This window comes from Cottoperca gobio, chromosome 6 (assembly GCF_900634415.1).
Source record: "Cottoperca gobio chromosome 6, fCotGob3.1, whole genome shotgun sequence".
In the NCBI taxonomy this organism is placed as follows: Eukaryota; Metazoa; Chordata; class Actinopteri; order Perciformes; family Bovichtidae; genus Cottoperca; species Cottoperca gobio.
The window spans coordinates 13,119,476-13,138,451 of record NC_041360.1 but is presented as its reverse complement, the minus strand read 5'-3'; the positions used below and the strand labels follow the sequence as shown (position 1 = coordinate 13,138,451).

The 18,976-nt window shown below is 39.5% G+C and overlaps 2 protein-coding genes across 2 annotated transcripts; one reads left to right on the top strand and one right to left on the bottom strand.

Moving 5' to 3' along the window:
• Positions 1–4,110: 4,110 nt before the first annotated feature.
• Positions 4,111–6,945, bottom strand: LOC115010205 (zinc finger protein 664-like). The gene is made up of 2 exons (XM_029434696.1): positions 6,671–6,945; positions 4,111–6,030 (listed from the first exon to the last, which is right to left on the bottom strand). The coding sequence occupies exons 1-2, from the start codon at positions 6,834–6,836 to the stop codon at positions 4,865–4,867; spliced, it is 1,332 nt and encodes a 443-aa protein (XP_029290556.1). The 5' UTR covers positions 6,837–6,945; the 3' UTR covers positions 4,111–4,864.
• A 3,122-nt stretch (positions 6,946–10,067) lies between these two features.
• prr5a (proline rich 5a (renal)) lies at positions 10,068–18,956 on the top strand. Its single transcript, XM_029434695.1, has 11 exons — positions 10,068–10,300; positions 11,508–11,638; positions 14,327–14,452; positions 14,575–14,655; positions 15,200–15,248; positions 15,380–15,437; positions 15,536–15,627; positions 15,754–15,894; positions 16,525–16,660; positions 16,757–17,035; positions 17,118–18,956. The coding sequence occupies exons 2-11, from the start codon at positions 11,508–11,510 to the stop codon at positions 17,405–17,407; spliced, it is 1,383 nt and encodes a 460-aa protein (XP_029290555.1). The 5' UTR covers positions 10,068–10,300; the 3' UTR covers positions 17,408–18,956.
• The last annotated feature ends 20 nt before the right edge of the window (positions 18,957–18,976 follow it).

Below are 18,976 nucleotides of genomic sequence, written 5' to 3'. Positions count from 1 at the left end.
CTCTCCTTCTACCAGAGACGGTAAGCACCAACAAGCTTTGAAGATTTTACAAGATTTTACAAGTAAAGGTAAGACCACTATTTTATTGAACATGGGATCTGACTAAGAGAAAACAATCTAATATTTAAATTAAAAACTACATTTTGACCTTAAATATTATTTTGTTAATAGTGCAGTCTGTATCTGTATCTTCTCAACTCACTTTTCACATTGAACAGGTGCTCTTTTATTAAATAAACTAAACGCTTATGTTATTGATCTAATGTATGTGCACGTTTCAGTGTGTAGGCCTACTGTCTACTTTGCGCGTTCACATTCTCTCCTTCGCTCTGTTTTGCGAAGGGCGGGGCTTCACACCTGACGCACACACCTACAGTCAGAGCGGAGGAAAGGAGAGGGGAGATCTCAATAGAATCTGCGCCACGCACCGAAATAATTGTCTGTACTACGATTATAAAATCATAAAAATTAATTTTGCAGATCATGAAAACAAACAGCAAACAAACAACAGTGATTGGAAAAGTTTTCAGATTATTTAGAAGAAATAGAAAGTATGGGAGGAAGAGAATGGAAGTTTATGTTAGATAGTTTAACAATCTTTATTTATAAGATTTTTCGACTGCTCCTGATACTGGTTTATGGTTTAAACGCAGACTCTAATGTTCACTGTGTGTGCTGTGTACATGTTTGACGATAAAAATAGGATTCAAAATCCTCCATTCCTCGTTTTTTATATGATTATCTTAACCTGCAAAGTAACCATTGTAACTGCAGCTGTTATATAAATGTTATGGGGTAAAAGGTAATGCAGATTTATAATAGGTCTACTGCTTACATGTTTACAAATATTTTCTTACAAAAGTGATGCTATTTTCAGATCTTAAACTCGTTTCCTGTGCATCAAACCGTATCTGGATCAGCCTTTTGAACTGATTGCACATTAGAACCGACAAAAACCACAGGATGCTGGTCTTTTGAAAAATGCTCTTAATCACACAACAATTGGTCACCCACATCACACCATTAGTTTAACAGCCAATACTGTGCAGTCTAGGGATGTCACAATACCAGGAAGTTAGTAGTCGCTATTAATACCAGTGATATTCATTGATTCTCGATACCACTGTAAAAATAAAAATAAATCCCATGTACTTCAACATGGGCCTACACTCTTTAATTACCATGTGTAGGCCTATATGTGTTTGTCATCTCCTTCAAACAACTGATTTATTTACCATAATGCTACTCTGTGGAACCTCCAGTCACCGGCTAACACAGCTAACATATCAACATTAACTAGCTTTCTTAAAGCCCATTTTAACGTGGATTTGTAGTTCAATATGTAGCATTATCAGGGCAAAGAGTAGAGTACGTCCCCTGGACTGGTCAATTTTGAGTTTATAGTCTCGAGCCCTGACAGTACCGCAGAAAAACGAGTAGGCTACCGTCACGTTTTAAGAATATTGGCATCGAATTGGTACACCAGGGCGTGCACACGTACACATGCGCACAGGCTCCAGTACACACACAGAGGAATAGTTTGCCTTGCAAACATTAAAAGAATGTATTTCTGCTATGCATTTTTCATAACATTTCTATGAATATTTGTGCGAAAGCCTATCTGCGATGCTGTAATGTCCTGTTTCTCTATTGCCATAGCTGCCTCCAGTGAACGACGTCCTATAGATCGTGTGCATGTGACGTCCCAACCCGTAAATCAGCCATGTTGGAGGATATGCACAACCAAGACTGCGCCCGTTCGCGTGGGAGTTGCTGCAACGCTTCATAATTTTCTATGTATTTAAACGTCTAAGATTGAAAAAAAATGCCAATCGTGTGCGCAGTGTATAATTGTGGTAATAACGCTACTTGTGACCCAGAGAAACGGTTCTTTAGATTTCCTAAAATCATCAAAAACAACGATCCACAAAAGAGGGATGAATTGCTGTCTACCGAACGCCGTAAGATGGTTTAGCAACATAACTCGTGAGGATTTAAGAAAAAGCACAATTCACCCGTGTGTGTGGCGTCCACTTTATATCTGGTAAGAGCTCATGCTAAAGCTATGTTTTCAATGTTTACGTTAAACATTTGTGCTTATGATATACCCAAACACTGTAAGACCTTACTTCTCCACATCGCTGACTGGTAAATAAGGCACTTTCTTTACATGTGATGGCAGCCATTTGCTCTTTTCTTCTGTGTTTTTGTTTTGCTTATTCTTGAGACTACTTCACTTGTGAGAACATGCTTCACTTAATCCAGCCATACAATCACAGTGTGCGAGGATAACATCGCCGCTCTTCTCACTCACAAACCACGGCTTGAGCGGTGTATCTCGAGATCTTTGAGAGTGATTTACACGGGCATGGACGAGCACGCTGTCATCTTTCAGTGGTTTGGTAAGAAGACTACCAACCCAGCCAGAAACAAAGACATTATAAGCATCTAAGCTCTTGTATGCCTTCATTTGTGCGTTGGTTGCCCACGACGTTTGTAGCACAAGGTAGTTCACAATATCTGGATATTCAATCGGCGGTAATGAATCTAAATCCTCAATATAATCCGACGGCTTTAGCGTGTACGGGTCACGGCCGCAAATTTGGACTTTTTCCTCTGAATCTTGCCTTTGCAGAGGACTCCAGAGAGTCACAATACTTTGAAGAAGTCGGAGTTGTATTGCTGTTGTTGTTCGCTTTAGACGCCATTGTTGATTTGTATATCATCCAACATGGCGTTGCATGCATACGTCACACAGTTTTGTCACGTGTTTGCACACTATCTATAGGAAGTAAAGCACGAGGACAGAAAGCTACACTAGAAGCGTGTGTGGATGTTGAGAAGCCCAGACTTCAGTTTTCATGCTGTAATTAGCTCGTGATAAAGGTTTTGCTTTCTTCTTGCATGTATTTCACTGCACCCTCATTTCAACTTGGCATATCCTTTTTTTTTCATTTGATCTCTTCTTTTTATGTATCTATACATAGACCACATATACTATGCAGACCCTGATCGGAATCTGGACCCAAATGCAATTTAATCCGGACCCTTAAAACCTTTCAATGCAACCTGATCCAATGTATATATCACTTGCTTCATCCAACCTTTCTGGATCCATGACACTGTAGACATTTTTCAACTAAATCTCTAAGACTTAGACTTGAGTATGACTATTCAAATGTGTACAAGTATACAGTGTTTAGAGTCTAAACACTGTATACTTGTAACTTTAGACTTTATATACTTAGTACAAAAAGTGAAAGTACTCATTGTGGCCCATTTCATAATTATTATATTACTGGATTATAATTATTGATTCATTCATGTTTCATCACTTTAATGTTGCAGCTGGTAACGCTGGAGTTCAATTGAAATACTTTATATATTGCTGGGCTGCTTAATCTATAATAGTATATCATTATTTATTAGTTGATTTAAGATTTGTATTAATTATCTAAATATGCAACGTAGCTAGTAACTAAAGAGATCATCTAAATGTAGTGGATTAAAAAGGACAATATTTAACTCTGGGATGTAGTGGAGTACAAGTATGGAAGTAGCAAGTAAAATACAAATACTGCACAATTATACTTAAGTACATTACTTGAGTAAATGTACAGTTACATTCCACCACTGACAGTATATTGTATTATAGTATTGTTGCCATTTTATTCACTAAAATGAATTGGCGTCAACCAGAAACTATGTTGATAATCAATTTATTAATAAATCAATTGATTTAAGGAAAAATGTAAAACATTTGGCCAGACACATAAATGAGGTAGCATATTAAAAATAACAAAAAGGCATGTTCACATTTAATCAGGTTTCTTATTCAGTAATATAACACAGGTGATGCCAGTCACTCTCAAATGTAACATCTGACTTCTTGCAAAGATGAGTAGCTTCATATAGATCTATCAAATACTACTTGAGGTACATGGATTTTAAGTCCTTGTTAAACTTTAAATTTACATTTTCAACAATGCTTGATAAGTAGACATTTGGCAAATTCAACAACCATCAAGATCACACCATTACTTTGACAGTCACTACTGTGCACTCACTGTGGAACTAACATCTTCCCCACGATTTGAAAGATTACAATTGACTCAAAGAAACACGGTTTCCAAATAGAAATATAAGTAATACAGTCATGTGAAGGGAACATTTACACTAAGATATTGACATCTCACCTTTATTTAACATGTTTTACATTTGGTTACAGAGATGTAGCAACTGTAAAAGTGGAATCACTCAGTTAGGTTCAATTCCAACCCGGCACATACACCCTCTACTTGCTACTTTGCGTGGAGGGTCCGTCATATCAAGTGCTGTTCCAAACCCAATGGCGGGAGTGGAAGTGGGTTATAAAACCCTTCAACATCAAGTGTGCCTCGATCCTGACTGAACCAGCTGCCCTTACTGACCACGTGCAATGATGTTTGTGCCCGTCATGGAACACGCTGTGTAAAAATAGTTCTACGCAAACTAAGAGACATTTAATATTGTCATACAGATGTTAACAACTTAAAGGTACAATTGGATTTTTTATCTTTTACTTAGGAACAAATATACCTGTGTCTAGTCTAGAAAACGGTACAAAAGTTCATTTAATTGTAGTTTTGTAAATGTACAGGTACTGTTGTAAAAACCAAGAAGCTCATGAACAGAGTTAAAAACGAGAAGATGTTTACAACTTAATGAACACTTCTCCAATTTCAGCTCGATGGTTTCTCCTGTGATATTGATCCTATGGAGTTTTTTCCAGAATGTGATTAGAGAAAAGCTTCTCCTGCAAGAGATGCAATAATGTGGCTCCTCACTAATAGAAAAGACTTCTCGTCTGTATGCACTCATATGCCTAAAGGTACGGCTTCTCACGTGTGTGGATTCTTCTCATGTGGCCTAACAAATCACTGTTACGTCTGAAAGCTTTCCCACATGTTTTGCAAATATACGGCTTCTCACCTGTGTGGATTCTCATGTGGACATTCAAATCATCGCTACGTCCGAAATCTTTCCCACATGTTATACATGTATACGGCTTCTCTCCTGTGTGAATTCTCATATGTCTTATCAATGCTGAAGCGTCGCAGAGCCTTTTCCCGCAGGTCTTGCAAAGGTACGGCTTCTCACCTGTGTGGGTTCTCATGTGGCCTATCAAGATACTATTACATTTGAAACCTTTGCCACATGTTTTGCAAGAATATGGCTTCTCACCTGTGTGGGTTCTCGTATGATACTTCAATGATGATATGTGACAGAATCTTTTCCCACAGGTTTTGCAAAGGTGTGGTTTCTCACCTGTGTGGATTCTCATGTGGCCTATCAAGTGATTGCTGGAACGGAAATCTTTCCCACATGTTTTGCAAGAATATGTGTGGACTCTCAGGTGTCTTTGCAATTGTGACTTGAACTTACAAATCTTTCCACATGTGTCACATTTTAAAAACGTTTTACCTGTGTGAGTATTACAGTCAATCTTTGAAATAGTAGGGTTATATATATTGTTAGTGTGATTGTTGCTTTTGTGATGTCTCTTTGGTTCTGGCTCTGCATGAGTTGATCCTGAGTGTCCATGCTTGCCTCCTTTCTGATCTTGGCTCTGGACTACTTGTGAGTTGTGAGAGAGGAGCTGGTGGTCACTGTTTGTGTATAAAATCCCCCGTTCTGATACTACATAGCTTTGAACTGAAGTGAAGCTTAAAGGCTTTTCCTCCACTACACTCTGACTTTCATCAATACTCAAGTTCAGAGTCTGATCTTCACTGTGGTCACTTTCCTCATAAGTAGGAGTCAACATAAAGGCATCAGTCTCCTGCTTCAGTACAAGCCGCTCTCCCTGCTCACTGGTGCATAATTCCTCCTGTTCCTCTTTAATCTGTGGAGGCTCTGGGTCCAAACTGGAGTTTGGTCCAGTCTGGACCTCTTGGTCCTCGTGGTCCAGACTGGAGTTTCTCTCTTGAATACAGAGCTGCTGGTTAGTGAAAACCTCCTCTTCCTTCAAGACATGCTGCTGCGGGAGCTCTGGAGGGACAGAGAACAAAAGGAATACGATACTACGGTAATGGTAAAGAAAAACGATATCGGAGGGGAAAAATATAACATGTATGGTTGACAGAAGTACATTTACATAAGTATTCTACTTCAGTAAAATGTTGAGGTTATTGAGTATTTCCATTTTCTGCTACTTTAAACTTCTACTCGACTAAAGTTAATAAGAACATATTCAGCCTTTTACTCCACTACATTTATTTGACAGCGTTAGTTACATTGAATCAGATTAATAATACAACATATAATCAACAAATAATTGATTATGTATTATTATAGGTTAGGATGAAACTATTGATCCCTTTGGGAAATGCTCAAGCTACCTCACACCTGCAGCATTAAAGTGGCACATTAATGCATCAATAGTTATAATTCAACAATATAACATATAATATTCTGAACTTGTTTCGATGCTCATATGTTTGTATTTTTATTTATGTGACATTTTTAATGCAGGTCTTTTATTTTTACAGATTATCTCTACACTGGTAGTAGGCCTCCTGATTTAATATAAAAGATCAGAGTACTTCGTCCACCACTACTTTAAACCATTAGGATCCTATGAGTCAAGCTAGTCAGTTAGTTTTTTAAAGACCATTGAGGTTTTACACACCTATCCTGTGTAACTTTATTTCGGGTACGATATTCAACAGTCTGCGCTGACGATCGATCTTTTCTTCGTACTCGACGATAGTTTTTTCAAAAACTCCGAATATTTCTTCAGCAGCAGCATTTAGTCGCTCGTTGACAAACTCTCTCAAATACTGAACTGCAGACATTGTTGTTGTTTAGTTACAACTGAAATATTTTGTCTGTACTACGACTACAAAATCGTATTCCAGCTAATTTAATACGTGAATGTAGCTTAAATACAAGCGCCTGTGTTGTTTACTTCTGCCCGGTGTTACACTGTTTAAGTTCCGACAGTGGAAGTGCTGGAGCTTTTCGTTCCGCTTTCTATGGATGGCATTTTATTAAAAACTTGTGTGTTTAAAGTTTAAACATACTATATGTTTAACATCAGGACAACAAGGACATTTGGTACTGTATAATAAACTAACAATTTTTAACTACAAATCATCTTTTTTCGTTTCTTCGCAGATAATGACTTTGTATAAAAAAAACTAATAAGCATTGGAATAAGAAGTATTCTGATTATTTCCGAATAACTACCATAGTGTATTAGCGATGCATTCAAAAGGTTAGTTAAGAACGGAAAAAGTATTAGCAAAATATATTTAAAGTAATAAACATGTAATCAATCATTATGCAGTGTTAACAATGATTTCAATACAAAAGTGGTGCCATTTCTTCCTTTTTTTCCTATACATCAAACTTTATTTAGATCAGCCTATCAGTGTTTTGAATTGATTGCCTATTCAAATTACTTTAAAAAAAAACACTTGAAAAATTTACATTTATTGCATTTCGGCAAATGTTCTTATCCACACGACAATCAGCCATCCACTTCACATCATTAGTTTAACAGCATACTTGTACATATTTTTACTAAACTGAAATCTCACATATCAAAGCAAACAAACAAACACACACACACACACACACACACACAGACACACACACACACACACACACACACACACACACACACACACACACACACACACACACACACACACACACACATATTATTTGTATATGACAAGCAAGAGCTGCAGTATTTCAGCCATAAGATTTGTGAGCTTAAGAGTCTACATTTTGTCTTTCAACTGAACTGAACATCCACTAGTTAGATGGTGGCGCAATGTGTTTTCAGACTGAAAGGCTCTGGATTACACTATTTACAAAATGTGAACCATTGCCACTGGTTAGCTTTAATGTGATGATGATTTCCCTGAGAAGAGCCTTTGCTATTGACAGACAGTACTTATAGCCTTTGCATGGAGTGAGCTCAATGAAATCATCAAATGTTCAAAACAGGCTTTTTGTCTGGGATGTCCAGAGAGGGGTGTGTCTGTACCTCTCCCTACATTGTTAGCAACACAAATCAAACTTTTCACAAAAGGTGAAGCTGAGTTGGTTGGCTGACATTAAACCTGCAGCCGCTTGCCACTCTTGATTTTGCCTTCTTTCCCACTTCTGGATGGTCTCGTGCTTTGCTCTTTTTCTTCCTTTTCTTTTTCAGTTCCCCTCACTTCCTTAATAAGTGCCCTACAACATGCCAAACATTGAGTACCAAATGTGCCTTTAAAGTTACAATCTTGAAGATCTCTGTGTTTTTTTTATCTCACTTTCACTTGTTCACTAGTCATCGCTCTTTTCTTTGTTTGTTTGGCCATAGTATCCATTTACTTGGAACGCTAGCAGAGACCGGATCTTATGTTTTTTCAATCAAAAGTAATTTTTTTCCCCCCAGTAAAATAGGGGGTAGTTGAATTTTATTTGTTTTCACTTGGGGTATTAAATTCTTTAAGTAAAATAGGTGGTCCTTAACAAAATCCTTAAACAAATCAGTTTTCCAAATACTTTAGGATGACCAGACCAAAGGTAACAACTGACATCTTTATGCCTGCTGTTGAATAGTGTAACTTCAAACCACATCCAAACTAACATTTGCAGTTTGTGCTTTGCAAGTAGCCTATATTCTCTCTCACCCGTGTGGATTATTATATGGTTATTCAGTACTGGCATGTAACCAAAGGGTCTTGTAAAGGTATGGTTTCTCAGGCTCAGGTGTCTCCCCAATTTTGACTCACATTTGAATGACGTTTTACCTGTGTGAGTATTACTGTGAATCTCTGACAAAATTAGTTTTTTTTACATTGTTACTGTGACCTATGCTTTTGTCTTTTATGTTAGTTTGGCTCTGGATGAGTTGATCCTGAGTCTCCATGCTTGCCTTCTTTCTGATCTTGACACTCAGCTACTCAGAGTTGTGAGAGAGGAGCTGGTGGTCACTTTCCTCATAAGTAGGAGTCAACATAAAGGCATCAGTCTCCTGCTTCAGTACAAGCTGCTCTTCCTCCTCACTAGTGCAGAGTTCCTCCTGTTGCTCTTTAATCTGTGGAGGCTCTGGGTCCTCTTGGTCTGGACAGCGAGATAACCCCCTCCCTAAGAAGACACCTCTGGGTCCAACTTAAAACTATACAACTTCACCACGGTGGCAGAATTGTAATTATTCCCTAAAACAGTTAATACACAATGAATGTTTTTTTTCTTAACTGTCTAGAAACAGGCCTTTTGTTTTTTCACGTGTTTTCACTCAAAACATCTGCAAAAAATGATGCCTTTCTGACAAAAAAAGACTGAATATGAGGTGAAAGAAACTTCCTCTTATTCTCTATTTGGATAGGCTACTACAGGTCTTTAATGAGCACTTTACTTCATGAACAGATTTACTCTCACAACATCTGAATGTCATGATTTGGTGTTTTGCATAGCTTTGTTCTCCATGCAAAGATGTGATTCTCATATATTAAGGGGAAAACTGAATATATACATATGGCTCAGTTGTTCTTGGGTGATCTTTATGCCAGTGAAGTTTATCACAGACCCTATTATTTACATCGCGAGCCATGAAAATAGAGGATTATATGCCATCTGCCTGCGCCTGCTTTGACAGATGGCAAGACACCCACTGTGTTAAACTGCATAGATTGGGGTCAGTGCTGGATAATATGCGTTTACTACCTTCCACTGTATTTATAGAGCCATATTTATACACGAGGCCAAAGCATCGTGGCGCATGTAGGCCTTTCTCCAATGTCTGCAAACGCGCATGTAGCTCGGTTGTGCTATGATTTAAATACAGTAGGCCGATCTAGATTCTCCTGTGGAGGATTGTGTGCCAGTACATCTTTCACAGTCTGCATTTTAACACTTGATGAATAAAGTGAACATTGTGTCCAGTTTGTTTTTCTCTTGGATCCCAGTGATTCCCCTGTTTTGCATACAGCTATAACCACAATGCGCGTCCACATGCTGCTCGCAGCAGCGTCCACGCGCCCAGGTTTGCTTTGCATCTCGTCAAAACAAAGCGGGGGCGAGCTAGTGAGTGAGCGAGCGAGCAAGCGGCAGCGCATGCTTCATGAATGAGTCCCCCTCCACCGCACAGCAGGTCGGACCCCTTCATCCGCCTGCACCCTGATGCCCGTGTGGGTGCGTAGACCGGCGGGGAACAGTAGAGGAGCCAGCCGCTGATGAGCCCGGACAGTAAACACTTCACATCAGTGCTACAGGACCGTTTCATCCCACCAGGAACAACACGACAGGATAAGGCACGGTGAGTGCAGGCTACAGTGGGCGGGCAGACATACGACAACTTTGTGGCCATTATCTTACAGTTGTTATCCATAGGCGGACTTTAGGATGAGTCTGTGGCCGCCTGTGTGTGTCCATAAGACAGTCACGTTGTTTACAGAGCCACTTTGCTTAATTCTCTCGTCCACACAGGTAGAAAAAATAGAAAACCCTCCACGTACGCACGACTGGATGTACATTCCTCCCTGTAGGATAAACGTGGGCTGCTGATTGGGTGTCTGGGCGATTGATTGACTATTTTATGTCGAATAAACATGACGCTGGTAGTACAGTGGGATATGAATAGGCCAGAAAAGCAATTGAGCCTAATATAAATTAAAAGTGGTATCGATCTGACTGTAGTCGCTCCTAAAAGATGAGGAGGAGGGGTGAACAAAAGCAGAAATGCCCAGCCTGGCCTGGCATGGCATGTCGGGTAGACAGTGTGTAGTTTGTCTCTGTGCCTCAAAGCTGAGATGTGATCTTACTCTAATTAAACTGCAGGGCTGGCCTTCTGAAAACACACCACTCACCCTTTTTATCACGCATGCAGGATGGCAGTGCAGGACGCTCGTGTAGTGTCTTTGTCTGTAGTGACAGCCAGCCTGTTGTTCTCCCCTCTGACCAGGGGATGGTGCTTTACTATGCCCACTATGTTTCTATCGGGGAGACACCCAAACAGACTATAATACTGTACGTACAGTCATACTGGTTTCGTGGCTTGTACATGAATACTTCACAAACACACTCATACTGGACATGCACACACTTGCATTTCTGTTTTTTTCTCTGATGTAACGTGTGTGTGATTGTGTAGTGGTTGGGGCGTAGCTTGAGCTCTGATTGCAAAACAGTCTACCATAGTGTTGAAATAACAGAATAAGTCAACAGAAAGCACCTAGCTGCTTTCACACTACACAATGTGTGTGGCTTAATCTTCTCATGTGTCCCCGTGACGGAAGTTTTACATTTCTTTTGTCTGTGTGTTCTTAGTGCTTCAGTGTTTCTTATTTCATTCATTGTCTCAAAGTAAGCGGTAGCAGCAGGAGTATCATGAATCAGGGCCTCAGACATTTTTTTTTTACTGATACCTCACACAGCTGCTTGTGATCACTCCTGTTATAATTGATGTGCATTTTATGATACGTTTACCTTCATTAATTTCTCCATCATTTCCCCCTAATGTTCAGATGCTCGATGGACTCCGGCGGAGGCACGCCTCCCGGCCCTCCACCCGTCCCCTGTCACTCAACTTCAGCACTTTCTCTGCCCCTCCCCCTAGCCCAGACATGGACAGCAGCAGTGAGCATCCAATCAGGAGGTGAGGCTCAATTCCAGGGATTAAAATTTCTCAACGCACAGCATCCTGGAAAATGCATGAAATATTAATAAGCATTCATAAAAATACCACCATAGCTCCTCCCAAAAGATTTCATTAAGCAGCTGAGCTTGCAACACATGTTGAACTAATGATATCCTGGTGGGATGTTTGCTTACTTTCCATGTTTTGTGCGTCTGTGTGTGTGCGTGGGCGTGCAAGGATGTCTGTTGTTTACTGCCATGTTGTCAGCAGGGAGTCTTTGGACTGCGTGGGTTTGAAATCATAATTTCTTCTTCTTCTTCTTCTTCTTCTTCTTCTTCTTCTTCTTCTTCTTCTTCTTCTTCTTCTTCTTCTTCTTCTTCTTCTTCTTCTTCAGAGTGCTAGCCTTCACTAGTACCTCCTGAAAATATGCAAAACTCTGTTTTACACTCACGTCCTGAAGTGAGTTAAGATGAAAGAGAATCACATATCTTGGAGTGGAGGTTGTACAGAAATGTCAAAGATAGGTTTTAGGTAGTTTTGTCTCCACTGACTTTTTAAAAATGTCCAGTTCAGTACATTTAGTGCTCAGCAAAATTAAAACTGATTAAAACTTTTAAAACAAATTTATAGGATCCATATGTTTTCATCATTTTATCGGTAAATTACTGTATGCCGATATTAGATGTGTTGCAATATACAGGTATTGACGACAACACTGATATTTAAAAAGTGAAATATTGATAATACACATATGATAATATTGTGTACATAATTCAATGCCTCCTTGAATAATTTGGTTTCTTTATGTTCTCACTTCGTCTTCTTCACTCCTTGTTATTATTATTATTTTCTCATTTTCTACAGATATTGGGATAATATTTTTATCGTCAATTCTTTTAGTCACAATAATTGCATTGTTCAAATCTAATTTTGTGACAGGCCTAGTTAGATATATTGGTATAGAGCAGGGGTCTGCACATATCTCAGGAGCCACATGCGGCTCTTCAACCCCTCTGTAGTGGCTCCCTGTAGCTTTGACATTAAAAAAAACATGGAACTAAATATTTATTTTTATTACATTTGTGAGGCTGTTGTGAATTGTTTAGCCAAATAAATGAGCACCACTACCATGTGGATGAAAACACACTTCAACGGACATAATTAAATACAAACTGGCCTTTATGTTTACTCTTCTTTTAAGCTATTAGGCTGCAGCTATGCGTTTGTTTGTTTTTCAAAGTGGGCTACTTTTTAAAATTAATTTCATTTTTATATTGTATTTTTTATTGTGTGTATTTTTATGTTATATTCATTTTATTTTTATTTGATTCAACACATATGGGGAGGACTCAAATAGGCCTGCATAAACTGTGTTATTATATATGTTTTGCGGCTCCAGACAAATCATATTTAGTGGAAGAGGGGGCTAAATGGCTCTTTTGATAGGAAAGGTTGCCGACCACTGGTATAGGGGATAGTGGGAAATACTTACTTTCACTTTCTTGCCGAGAGTTAGATGAGAAGATCGATAAGACTCGATCTTCTCTTCTAACCCTCTGCAAAGAAAGAGAATAAGAATATTTATATATATCAAAATGTTAAAATATTCCTTTAACTCCTTACCAATCAGTGGCCTACCAGTGCTGGACCAGTACACCAATACACTCAAACTGTGCAGCTAAACATTGTTCAAATTCACATTACTTTAAAGTATAAAACTATTATTCTATTAGAGATCCCAAAATGTCCAAATACACCACACGTCAGGTTGGATTTGGGGAAATGTGTCCAGCATATGTTGATTTTATGGATTGTTGTAGTCATAAAAACATGGGCGTCCTGGGTTTAAACGTTTAATTCATGATAGTTACAAACACCATAATGAATAGTTCAAACAAGCTAATACCAAATATATTTGTGATCCTGTCTAACAGGGTAGAAAAAGCAATTGAAGGCCGGGGATTTAAAAGAGGAGAAACTAGACATCAATAGCATTATCAGCTTCAAAGATCCGGTATCGGTCGGGCTCTATTCTCACAAATTGCACTGCTTTTTTACTTTTGTTGTCCTGCACCAGCTGTGCTGAAAATGGGAGAGCAGGAAAACCTTCTTTATTGTCCCGCATTGTGTGACTGCTTCCTATCCCTGTTGTTGTTGTTAATAAGCCGAACGACTTCCTCCTTCGCCTCCTCGCAGTACAGTGACAAGCACTACAAATTCCCAACTGCTTCAGTCTGCTTATCTTGCAGTTCCTCTGGCATCTGTGCTCTGCATAAATATTTGTTTGCATCAATGGTTGTATTGTACTGAAAGAGATGCAGAGAGAGGAAGAGTATGCCCCCCATCAGTGCATGTGCTATTGTTTCCTCCTTCTCTTCTGAGACCTCGCGCAGAGCGCTGGCCCACCTCTCGTTTTGGCTCCACCCATGCTGCTCTTAACGTGCTGCCCTTCTTTCACCATGCATCATTCTGTCCTACTTCTCTCCTCCTCTGTCACCGGCCGCTCTTTCTATTGTCATTGTGCTTTTTCCCTGTCTGCGTACTTTATCCCTCTCTCACACTCGCGCTGCTTATATTCTTCCCTCCAGCTATCTCCTCTGGTTTCTTCTCTGTATGTCAGCTCTTAGCCTGACCTTCTTTCTCTCCCGTCCACTACTTAGTGCATACTCTTGTTTCTCTCCATTTCCTCTATATCTCCCTCATGAGGACTCTGCACCGGCTGAAGTTGATGAGCTCCCCCAGCCTCAGTGAGCTGGGGAAGAGTGAGAAAAGTTCACCAGAGGACAGAGGAGAGAAGCAGAAGAAGGCAGGAGCCAACGCCACCTGGAACAGGTACGCCAAGTACAATCAAGCAGCAAAACAAATGTAATGCAGTTGGCTAAAATGCAGTTTGAACAATTATCTAGAGGAGCTTATGTGTGTGTGTGTGTGTGTGTGTGTGTGTCGTGTTGCAGCATCCACAACGCTGTCATAGCAGTATTCCAGAAGAAAGGTTTGGCAGATAACGAACTCTACGTCCTCAACGAAGGTGTTCGGTAAGACAGCCACACAATTACACAGTACAGAGAAAACATCCTTATTTTAGACCGTTGATGTCATTTTGTACAATGATTAGTATAATCACTGTCTGTCCTACGTTGGCTAGCTGAACATTTTCTTGTCAATGAGTTTGTTTGTGAGTGTAAGTGTACTGTATCTGGGCCTGGGGAGTCATGAGGTTATGCCAGATATCTCATTATCTTTCTGAACCAGACCCATCACTTCTATCACATCAGCCTCCATTACGGCTCAGTAAACATATTTCAGTTTCAGTTCATGTACAGAAAAGCCACAAAGAGGTTGACACGATTCTTCAACTACATAGGATCGATTATAACGCAGTAAAAAAGAAAGCTTAGTAGATTGCTTTACTGTGGTTCTATTTCATGTAATTGCACAGTGACATGCAATGCAGTTAAGTATTAAATTGCAGGTTGTATACACCTTGTTCACACAAAATAACGGTTGAAAACTGTCTATCTTGTGATTATTGATTGATGTGTTTGAGTCATAAAGTGAGCCACACGTTTGTTTCCTCAGGCATCTGTTGAAGACTGAGCTGGGGTTTTTCTTCACAGAATACCTTCAGGTAATACACTTTTAATATTAAAGGAAATAGGATTTGGATTATTATATGGCTGCAAAAACACCATTCAGATTAATGAACGCGGTGGTGTCTCAGATATTTATATTTCACATTTTATTAAATGGGTTTCACAGAACCAGTTGCTGACAAAAGGCATGGTCATCCTTCGGGACAAAATAAGGTTCTACGAAGGTATGGCTGACTGGATACATGGTCTGAATACATTTTGTAGTGGTCTGCGCCCATGAATTAAGCTTAAATTAACTCTTGTTCCTGTGTGATCGATGCAGGTCAGAAGTTACTCGACTCTCTGGCAGAGACCTGGGACTTCTTCTTCTGTGATGTTCTCTCAATGCTGCAGGCCATCTTCCATCCGGTCCAGGTACTCAAACATCTTAAGAGTCAGCTAGTTTTTAACTTTGCTGCCCAACCCCGACTACTCAACCTTGACTGGATGATGATCATTGTTGCTCAGTTCTGCTGTTTTCTATGTCTTTAATGTGCGCAGGGTAAGGAGCCCTCTGTCCGACAGCAAGCTCTGCTTCACTTCAGGAACACCATAGTCTTGAGCGTAAAGTTAGAGGACGCCCTGTCTCGACCTCGCGCCCGCGTGCCACCCTCTGTTACTCAGATGCTGCTTATTCTACAGGTAGGCCTGCAAGCTAAACTTAATAGCCTGTTTCCTTAATCACTGTTTGTTTAATTCTTCAAGTCCAAACTGCACTAAATCATGTTTTTAAGCTTTGCACATGGTCACCAAGCACAGAAGGGTGAACCACTATTCCAGATGATAATCGCCTGCAGTTTTGCATCTTTGGTCCAGCTCCAATCTAATATCTACACATGGATATATATATCAGACTGAATGGCATAAAAACACCAAGTGCATACGGTCTCAAAGGAGTCCATAATTGAATGAAATAAATACAACTATTTGTGAGAATTTTTACTTGTTATTTAGAAAAGTCATCAGTAAATATATATTATTATTAACAGGTAATTAATAACATGTCAAAAATAAATAAATTACCATGACAAAATCCTTGTACACAGGTTTCTGAATCCGAGCCCACAGTGACATTGTATTATTGTTTATTACATCTCATTATTTTGTATTGTTTATTATTGTGTGATACACGACATTATATTATATGACTTATTCTGTGAATGAATTATCAAAATTGTCATTTTTCTCATGGTCTTAATTGCTTGAGCACCAAGAGAACAGCTTCAGCTTTTTGTCTACTGGAGTGACTCTGATGACTGTCTCTGTGTTTAGGGGGTCCATGAGTCGCGCGGTGTGAATGAGGACTACCTCAGGCTCGAGTCTCTGATTCAGAAGGTGGTCTCGCCCTACCTGGGCACACATGGGCTTTACTCTGCAGATGGTGCTGAGGCCCATTGCTGTGTTTTGGGTGAGGCAGTGAAACCAAAAGCAGAGTAAAAAGTGCCACTTGTCTGACGAGTGACATAAACCAAACGACCTCCCTACTTTTCTCCGTGTCTTTCAGAGAAGCGTTTACCGTGGGGCTGGTCCAAGTCTGCGGATCAACAGTCTAAAAACCCTGTGGTACGATCGAAAAGCTACAACATCCCTCTGCTGCTGACCCCTGTGGCTGAGTATGACCCAGATGCCAGCTCTGTTGGCAGTGGAGGAATTCGGCGCCACTCGGCCTGTGAGATTATAACATGCCTGGAGGAACAAGGACTGGCCTACGCTGACTTGGCCTCAGGATCTGAAGTGTCTGGCCCCTCCTCCAACAGGCTGTGTGTGGGCTCTCAGTTCAATGGTATGTCACAGATTAAGATGTCTGAAAAAACTCAAATCCTAATGTAATAATCCATATTAATCCAGTACCTTCTCATTCACAGGTATTGTACAAGTGGGAGCTAGTGCCGTTGCCTTGCCTCTTTCATCTCCCTCTATCCTTCCCCTTCATTCCTCAGGAGCTCTGCACGGCACTGAGGCCACAACAACAATGACTGATCTCAGTAAAGGTGCATCGTCCACACCGCCCAGTGAATCATCCAGCCCAGAAACCATAATTGGACAAGTGCTAGACTCTGCAGACTCAGACTCAGATGGGATATTTATTGATTTCCCACCTCACTCCTCAGAGGCGTTGGGGTACTGCCGCGAGAGCAGGCAGAGCACTGTGTAGCTGTGGTTGCCTTTAAGAACGCATCCCTCCTCCAGTGTGTACGGTAATAATCTGTGAGACAGATTAAAGAAACATTTCATTAAATTGGTACCATCTTCCTTTCTTACGAGTCCATTCCAAGTGCTTTCACTGGTGAGTGAAAACCTTGCAACTCTAAAATGTAAAACATATTTATCCAACAAAATACAATGCAAATCCCAGTGCAATTATTATTAAAGGACTGAAATGTTTGACAAGGTTTTTAATTTGATCACAGCGTAGTTGTAACTTTATGAGCTTTCTAGTGTATTCATAAACCGAATAAATCAGATTATGTTCTTAAGGGATAAATCTGGTGATATTCTTTATTTTTCTTGACAACAAATCTCAGAAAAGCCCAAAATCAACAATGAATTGATCCCAGGAAGTTATCCTCTGGAGCCAAAGCCCAATTCATCTCATTCTACTGCCACAGACCTCCAGTTAAAACTATTAAAAACAAATGACTGAGCCACACAGTGGCACTTTCTTGATTTGAATAAAGATGGGCACTGTAGTTTATTATGACTCACTTTGCTGGTACTGTAAATACTCACTAGATCATCAAACGTGTATTAATCTGTAGCTGAAAGTAGTCCCCAAAAAAATGCACTATTTATTCCTGTCAAACTCCAGTGCCAAGGGAATTACTCGGCTTTCTTCAAATTGAAAATATTTGGACTGAGTGTCACAGACACGCTGGGGAAGTATTGAGAGATGGACTAACACATTGGTCATTGCTTTTCATGAGATTGGTTGAAAATATAAAAATATACAATATTATCCTTTAACCCACAGAGCAGCATGCAATCCTTCAACTGAAGTTAAAATCATTGGAGTTATAAGGTTTTCAAACAGCATCAGTTTCTTGCCTCTACTGAGGTGTTAGTCACCATTTACATGGAAAAGTGCCCGAAACTTAACATATTTATCACGGCTTTGTTTTGTATATGTGTATTTTGAAACTCACAACAGTTTTATATTTTCTTTTTACGCTTTGTAGTCTGCTATTGGCAGTAACACAGTAATGAGGTTCTCTGCTCTCTCTTTTGTACAACATCTTACGCAAATGTGGACTGTTGGAATGTTTTTATTGTCAGTGGTGGTCATAGAGGTCTAATGCAATCTTCTCTTCATAGAGCAAACATCAGTGTGACAACATTTGCTTTTCTGTATTAGCTCTGTACAGCAGCACTTTGAGGAATGACAATGTTTATTGTTTACATTTGATAAAGACATTAACATTTTTGACTGAATGTCATCTCACACACTGTATTTTGCACCACCACTACCTTGTAAATCAAAATGCATTGTTGGTTTTTAGGACAGCTAGATAGTGTAAAGTGAGCTTTTACCTTTAAATGACTTGAGATTTTAATAAGGGCTTTTTAACTGAATCTTTTTCAAATGATGTTTTACCTCAAGCATTTTGTACTTTACTTTTTTTTGACAATCTATGATGTCTACAGAGTTGTGCTTTGTATTAATTTGTTATACTAGCCCAGTAAAAAAAATAAAAATTACATTTGATTATCGCCTTCTATTGTAAAC